This window comes from Musa acuminata, chromosome BXJ2-4 (genome assembly GCF_036884655.1).
Source record: "Musa acuminata AAA Group cultivar baxijiao chromosome BXJ2-4, Cavendish_Baxijiao_AAA, whole genome shotgun sequence".
NCBI lineage: Eukaryota > Viridiplantae > Streptophyta > Magnoliopsida > Zingiberales > Musaceae > Musa > Musa acuminata.
In genome coordinates, this window is record NC_088341.1 from 41,228,428 (window position 1) to 41,235,779 (window position 7,352).

Consider the following 7,352-nt stretch of genomic DNA (forward strand, 5'->3'; position numbering starts at 1 on the left):
ACTTTTTATATAGTGATTGAAGTATTTTTTTCGACCCTACGTATATTTTCTATATTCTCATCATTTCTTCTTAATTGATTAACAATGGTAAGAACTCTTGTAAAATAATTTGAAATAGTCCCAAACTCATTCATTTGTAATGTTTCAAATTCAATTCTAAGTGATTAAGTCAAAATTTTCTCATCTTCTTAACCCCTTTAAAGAGTTTTGAAAAATCTTCTAAGCATCTTCTTAGAATTGTAACTTTCTCAAAATTGTAACCCTTGATACATGGTAGATAAGGAAGAACGTCTTCTTATCTTTATTCCTTATGTCTTTCAAAGAATCTTTTTAGCTCGTCACCTCTCATATATCTGGAGGATCCTCGAAATCTCTTTCTATCACCTCTCATATATCTTACGATCTAAACAAGATCTTCATTTGGATGTAATAATTTTCATAGTTATTTTTTGTAAGGTGAGGTACTTGAAGTCAGCCATTTTGACTTTACTTTGATACCACTATCAATTTTTTTATAATTAATTTTATAAAAATAGAAACTAATCTTTGATTAATAAAAACCTGATCTTAATATATTCAGGAATGAAAAAGTAAAAATCTAAGTGTGAGGTGAAAGAGAAATTGTTGACAGAACTGATATGCTTGGCTGGATGCTTTAACATCCTACGTCATGTCAGTATGATTGAGCAGTCAATCATTGCCAAGCCAATGAAAGGGTGATGACGGCCATGTATAGAACCCCATATCATTATCTCATGACAATGTGAGATGAAATAGATTCTTGCACTGTTTTGTTTGGCTGAATGCTTCAACATGCTACATCGCGTCAACATGATGGAGCATCGATTCACTATCCAGCCACAGAAAAGCTGAGGATCATAAAAGAAGATAAGATAGGTAACAAGACCCATACAATAATACACCAAGATTCATATGATAATAAATTTACTTCGAAAATAGCACTAAATCCGATAAATGAAAACCCAACTTTCTACTTCACAAGTTCAATAATTTTCTGAGGTGGCTCTGAATCTATCCTCCATAGTCTCTCGCATCGATCGACCGATGTGCTACAGTCAACCTTACTGTACTACTGAGTACGCACCGCAGAGAATCAAAACAAAACATGGGAGCTTGCTTCTGCTGCTCATGAGGCACATACTTTCACGATCCAAGCAGGTGAACAGCAGCAGATATTGTCGCACAAAACATGGAAGCTTGCATGATTCTTAGTTTTGGCTTCAAAGGTTTTCGAACTTAGCTAGATAGCATAGCATAAGATTTAGAGAAAACTCAACATCAACTGCATCCCATAGCATACAGCTCTGCATAAATAAACAGTTCATAAAATGAGCATGAGATAGATAATTTGCGCTTCGAACCGAATGCCATCTACATTTCTTTTCGCAAACAAAGAAAGGAATCTTGGCCTTTAAAGTTCAATGCTTATCAAAATTCAGGACCATATCTTTCTCTCTTGCTGTCACTTAAACATGATAGAAAAGTTGGCGAGAGACGAACGTACCTGCAGACAACAGGTCTTTTGCCTTTGGCAAAAGAGAAAAATGTAGATTGGCGGTCCAAACTGGGGCTTCAACTGATCCATACGACTGGCCTTGTCAATATCAGAATTAACTACAGACTTGAATTAGGCCAACAAGCCCCCGACAAATGCTATGCAGGGTTTCCAAACTGCTCCTAAGGTTGCTTTCGAGCAAGATGGCAGCAAGTATCCCCGCTAAAAGCAATGGCCAGAGAGCAAGGGGCCACTCAAGCATTGGTGAAGGTGATGCAAGCAAGCATGCTGCTCATAACAATATACAGTGTCAGACTATCTTAATGCTGTCATAAAGATACGATATCACAACATAGAGTCATAGTATACGAGCCAAGCATCGTTCAGCTTCTCGTTGGTCCCATGGGGTAGATTGTAAGTAAGGTCAGAGAAGCTTGTTTTGAACTTTGCAGACCTGCCAAAAAAAGAGTGACTCAACTTAACATGCACGAGTCATATAAATTTAGTAACTTTGACCATCCATCCCATATATTGTTGCACTATTTGGTGGAAGCATCGTATAATGATATCATATGCACTTTATGCATACATGAAAAGAATTTTGACGCACAGGTAAAACATTTACCTGTGCTTCCAGTCATTTTACTCAAAACAATTAGGGTCACTCGAGTTTGTAAAGCTTGAGCAGGTTAGGGAAGGTGGTGGTTCTTTGAGCACTGTTAAGGGGATCCGATGAATTCCATTAGTGAGGAACGTACTCTAAACGCTGAAGCCCCACCAAATCCTCGACTAACTATAGAGCAGATAAGTTTTCCTGTATGTTTGTGCAACTACACCCAACACCGTCAAAAGACGAAGAAAAAGCTGTCTTCAACCCAAGTGTTGAGGGGATGGGCACTCATAGCTCCGGAGGAGGTAATAATCAAATAGAAATTAGAATATTTTTTTATATATGATATAGCATCATCCTCGTGTCCTTAATTAATCTACTCGATTTAATTACTTAGAGTCGTTGCCAATTTTAATTATATATTCTTTCTAAGAGTAATTTTTTGAAAAAAAAAATATATATATCTATTTGGATTTTCCCCGAGAAAGCATTTTCAATGCGATATCCTTTTTTTGGATGAAATGGTCCAGTTATAATATTTTTATATTGTGTTACAATGTAATATCAGAAAAATGCTCTAACGTAATATAAAAATACTATAATATAATATTTTTTATATATTTTAAAAAATATATATTTATAGTGTTTTTAATAATATTAGGAAAACACTATAAAATGATACAAAGACACTAATATTGTTTTCAGTAATAATAAGAAAACACTATAATAATTTTTTTTTAACTACATTATAGTGTTTTTATGGTACCATTGAAAAACATTGTACCGTAGTGTAAAAGAAAAATTAGTTCATCCTAGGGGTAGGTGGAGGGGTATTTCGGGTATTAACTAAAAAAAGTACTATTTGAAAAATGAGCTTATAATTTAGAGCCTCAAGAATCTTTAAATATTCCTAGCATCTTAACAATTATTAAAATAATATTTTATTATTTATAACCCTTTTGATTTTTATTTTATCTTTTTTTTTCTTACACTCTTTATGATCATCTATGCCTAACGTATCGTTACTAATACTCCCTAACACGTCCTACTATCGATCGCTACCCCTTAATTCATATAAAATTTTATGATCCTTCGGTCTATGCTCGTAGCTTCTTATTCTTTCGATACAATTATTTGAGTAGGAAAAGAAAATTATAAATATATATATATATATATATATATTAATAATATATAAATTATAAAATTATTTAAAAATTTTTAAAAAATATATTGTAAATATTAAAGAGAATGTTGTGAATAATAATCTCCTTTCAAAATTTTGAAAATGAGAGATATTTTCTGAAAAAAGAAAAAAAGAAAAAAAAAGTTTTTTTAATATAATATAATATGTAATATTTTCTAAGATATATGATATGTTCAATAGAGTAACCCTTTTTGTACCCGCTCAAACGAATTGGTAAACTAAGCGGGCCCACAACTTGGGACTGATGTCAAAGCGGGTACCGAAGACGAGTGTGTAATTATACGGGCAACCCAAAAGCAATGTGGAACGACGAAAGAGAAGCGTCCGAAAGTACACCTCAAAAGCCTCAACGCGTCTTCTTAATAATAATAATAATGATAATAATAATAATAAAGAAGCGGAGTTTAGTAGTAGTACTTCGGCAGTAGTAGGAGGAGGTGGAGAGAGATCGAAACCCTTACCTGAGCGCTACGTGAACCCCGATCTCCGCCACAGCCGACGCGCCGCCACCCGATCGGGACCGATGGAGGAGGAGGAGGGCTGGCTTTCGCCGACGTCAGACGCGTCCTCCAGCTGGAAATTCCGCGCCGACGTCTCCGTCGCTTCCCTCCACGACCTCTGCGGCGGGGAGGGCGTCGAGTGGTGCACGCCCGCAGGGATCGGGGATGGATTCCCGCCGACGTTCAATCTACCGGCGACAATGGAGGAGGAAGGACAGACGAATCTCCAGCCCGAACCGGGATCCGGTAACGCAGCGGCGGCAGTGGCGTCGAGCATGAGCGAGGAGCCCCCCGGCATGAGGGCTGCAGAGAAAGCGTGAGTCGCTCCGTCTCGTAGCCGTATCGCCGTCTCCCTCTTCCCTCTTCCCCCCCTCCCTCTCCGGCGAGTGGCAGAGTCGTGATAAGACCTCCCTCCGGGGGCGAATTCAGCGACGGAAGGAATCGAAGGCCAGCAGATTCGCCCCCCTTTTCGGTTTTTAGGGTCCGTTTCAGACGATGAAAAGGAGGCAGCGGAGTGACGGTGAGGGGCAATCGCGTAAATAGATGCGACTATGCGGGGGTACGATGGGGAGCGAGCGCAGCCGCCCCCCGCGGCGGGAATTCCGTGTTACGCGCTTTTCTTTTATATATATATTATTATATTAATCTATTTCAGCATCACTCGACAAGTAATAAAAAAACAAAAAAAATTATTATTGATGGTATGATAATTGAATTATATTTATGGAAAATTATAAAGACAATCAGTTGTTAATGCCAATTTTGTTTAATTTCTATTTAAAACATAAAAAATGTTGTGTTTTTGTAAGAAACTCTATTTTGGTCATTTTGCTTTATCATTTGATCTTGATTTCTCTCTCTAACTTATATGTGAAACATTCTAATGATCCCTCCGATCATGACATAACTTTGATCATTTTCTCTGTTCCGATTAGTTGACATAGCAAGTAAAGAGATGAATTTTTGAGATCTTAAGCCCAACCAATCGCACAATTTGTGGATTTCATGTAGTTAATAAACTCTTGTTGACTGCTTCTTATTTCATCAGTATATGTTACATTTCATGGCTGCTTATTGAGAAAGTATTATTCCATTAGAATGAACAGTTGTCTTCCTTTGCTGTTCTCTTATTTCATACATAGATTTGTGTTTGCAAATGGCTATTTCCTTTCATCTTCTTCCCTGTTTGATCATGATTGCCATTAAAGCTTGTACAACTTCTTGTTATTTGATGTGTTCAGTCACTATATGCCATGTATCCTATATTTTGACTCTATCCATAAAGCAAAGATTTATAGGCAGTAAAGTATACTGTATGTCTCTCCTTTGTCTGACAAATACCTTTTCCTCTTAAAAATATAATCTGATTGTACAAATGGCCAATTTTCATTCTTGAATTATATCGTTTCATCGATTCTTCTGCTGAAATTTACTTGATTGAACAGTAAGAGAAGACAGTCTTTTGACAATTGTCTTTTGCAGTTCTTGGATGTATTGTTAGAATTTAATTGCTCTTTCTAGTGATCATTTCATGATTCTACTTTTATGACTAGTGAAAGCTAATAAGGTATTTACATTCGAGAAACCATGTTAGATTTCCTCACTAGTTTGGATTTCAAAGATAAGGTGTTGGACTCGATTTGGCTGCAGGAATACAGGTGCCAAGAGTGGACAAAAGAGAACTCGCCAACCCAGGTTTGCATTCATGACCAAAAGTGAGATCGAGCAACTGGAAGATGGCTATCGATGGAGAAAATATGGGCAAAAAGCTGTCAAGAACAGCCCATTTCCGAGGTAAGTCGATTTCTTTCTCGTATGGTTATGTAAACATTCTCTTATGCAATTTAATGTTCTTATTCTTCGTCCCAAATCACCGTAACTTTCATCCAAATGTTCGTTTTTGCATCTAACAGTGGTTAATATGACCAGCTAATATAACATTCAACATCGTATGATTATGCATGAAATGTTATGTTGGTCGCAAATGATTACTCTTATTTTCTCGTTGAATGTATGTGATTATGCATCCACAGTGCATTCCGGACTTGTCTAAACGAGGATGAAAGCATCAGAACTCGGCTGATGACTGCCTCTCATCATTCTTGCAGGAGCTACTACCGCTGCACGAACAGCAAGTGCACCGTCAAGAAGAGAGTCGAGCGCTCTTCACACGACCCCAGCATCGTGATCACCACATACGAAGGCCAACACTGTCACCACACCATCTCCTTCCCTAGCGGCAGCATACACCCTCGCGACACAAGGTCGACATCTGATCGGCTTGCCTTGTCTTCACCACAGCGACATGTGCACCTTCCCACGCATCCAGGCCAGCTCGTGATGTCCGATCCACGGTATGAGGATCCGATCACACCATTCCTGGTGGAGAGAAGCTCATCAGCTCCCACAGACGAGGGTTTGCTAGATGATATTGTGCCATCCGGAATGAGAAGAGGATGAGGAGAAGAACTTGGTACTGAAACTTAATATTCATGTTTGGGTTTGCCTTTTGCTAGAAGATCGAATATACGAGGTTAACACACAACCAGTATCATCTCCATTAACCTGCATTATCTTGTCCTTTCTATGCCCAGTTGAAGCCATGATCAAACATGCAGTAGTAGTAGTAGTATTGCTGTTGTTGGCTTAGCATATAGAAATATATGGAGATGCATGTGTTCCATAAGCTTCTTGTATTTCTTGTGACAATATGGTTTCTTAAAGAAGATTTCAATTGACATGCACCTGCATGCTCCTCATCTTGTAGTTGTCCTCCTTGTTCATTATTATTTGTCTCTTTGATGATACAATTTCTCATGCAGACTCTTTTGAAGTACGATTGTCTTTGTACATGGAGCTTAAATGACTGTTGGACTGACTTCCAAGAGCCAGAAAACGACTTGAGGAGCAGACAGGGTGATCCATGGTCCATGTAGCATGCACTCTATACATACATAGCTGGAGCTTGTGATTTATGCTTGGCAGGTTTTAGGTTATGCCAGACTCTGCTTAACATCATCTGGTAATGAATCGTAGCTTTCTACTCTAATCTCGACTTCTTCTTCTGTTGTCGTAAGAGTGCCTGAGGAAAGAATACTCACATGATCACCAGTCATGGGAAGCACGAGATCTGCTTGTTGATTTGTACCAGGTTCTGCTTGCACCGAGCACTTGAGGGTCGATGCCTTCTTCGTCTGCAGCTCAAAAGTTCCTGCGCAGACATCCCATTCCATGAAGTTCTACAATAATCTCCTCAACGTAGGTGCCATGCGTGCATGCATTCGCATGAGAAGGCATTCATGTAATCTGTCTTCTCGGTTAGGGTTTTATCTGTTTGTGGAAGTTCTACGTAACACTAGTTTGCATGAGATGCATGTGGGTTTTCTCGATTAAAGCGCCGAGGTGAAGTTTCAGTGTAACACTATATATTGGTGTTTAACTTATGTTCTCTATCTTTTGTTTTGGTTCTCTGGCTTTTACAATATCATTATAATAGCGTCTACGAATGAGAAGGCAACATAT

The 7,352-nt window shown here is 38.3% G+C and overlaps 1 protein-coding gene and 1 long non-coding RNA gene across 5 annotated transcripts; one reads left to right on the forward strand and one right to left on the reverse strand.

The window, feature by feature from the left end:
* Positions 1-932: 932 nt before the first annotated feature.
* LOC108952531 (uncharacterized) lies at positions 933-3,922 on the reverse strand. The gene is made up of 3 exons (XR_001977572.2): positions 3,792-3,922; positions 1,526-1,970; positions 933-1,325 (listed from the first exon to the last, which is right to left on the reverse strand). It is a non-coding gene; the product is annotated as an uncharacterized LOC108952531 (long non-coding RNA).
* Positions 3,733-7,291, forward strand: LOC103982913 (probable WRKY transcription factor 57). Of its 4 annotated transcripts, none has more exons than XR_010486383.1 (4): positions 3,733-4,146; positions 5,481-5,624; positions 5,939-6,852; positions 6,943-7,291. XR_010486383.1 is itself a non-coding variant. In XM_009399998.3 (4 exons), the coding sequence occupies exons 1-3, from the start codon at positions 3,854-3,856 to the stop codon at positions 6,288-6,290; spliced, it is 789 nt and encodes a 262-aa protein (XP_009398273.2). In that variant the 5' UTR covers positions 3,733-3,853; the 3' UTR covers positions 6,291-6,303; positions 6,653-7,291. The 4 variants fall into 4 exon arrangements, 2 of the variants coding, with proteins under 2 accessions (XP_009398273.2, XP_064962051.1); XR_671534.3 differs by having other exon boundaries at positions 5,939-6,363; positions 6,653-7,291; XM_009399998.3 differs by having other exon boundaries at positions 5,939-6,303; positions 6,653-7,291.
* The last annotated feature ends 61 nt before the right edge of the window (positions 7,292-7,352 follow it).

What these genes read in the sequence shown, in the direction of transcription:
- LOC103982913 (XM_065105979.1), top strand. Translation starts at nt 3,854, where the DNA reads ATGGAGGAGGAGGAGGGCTGGCTTTCGCCGACGTCAGACGCGTCCTCC. An exon ending in ATGAGGGCTGCAGAGAAAGC is followed by an intron (nt 4,147 to 5,480) that starts GTGAGTCGCTCC and finishes ATTTGGCTGCAG; the next exon opens with GAATACAGGTGCCAAGAGTG. An exon ending in AAGAACAGCCCATTTCCGAG is followed by an intron (nt 5,625 to 5,938) that starts GTAAGTCGATTT and finishes TCATTCTTGCAG; the next exon opens with GAGCTACTACCGCTGCACGA.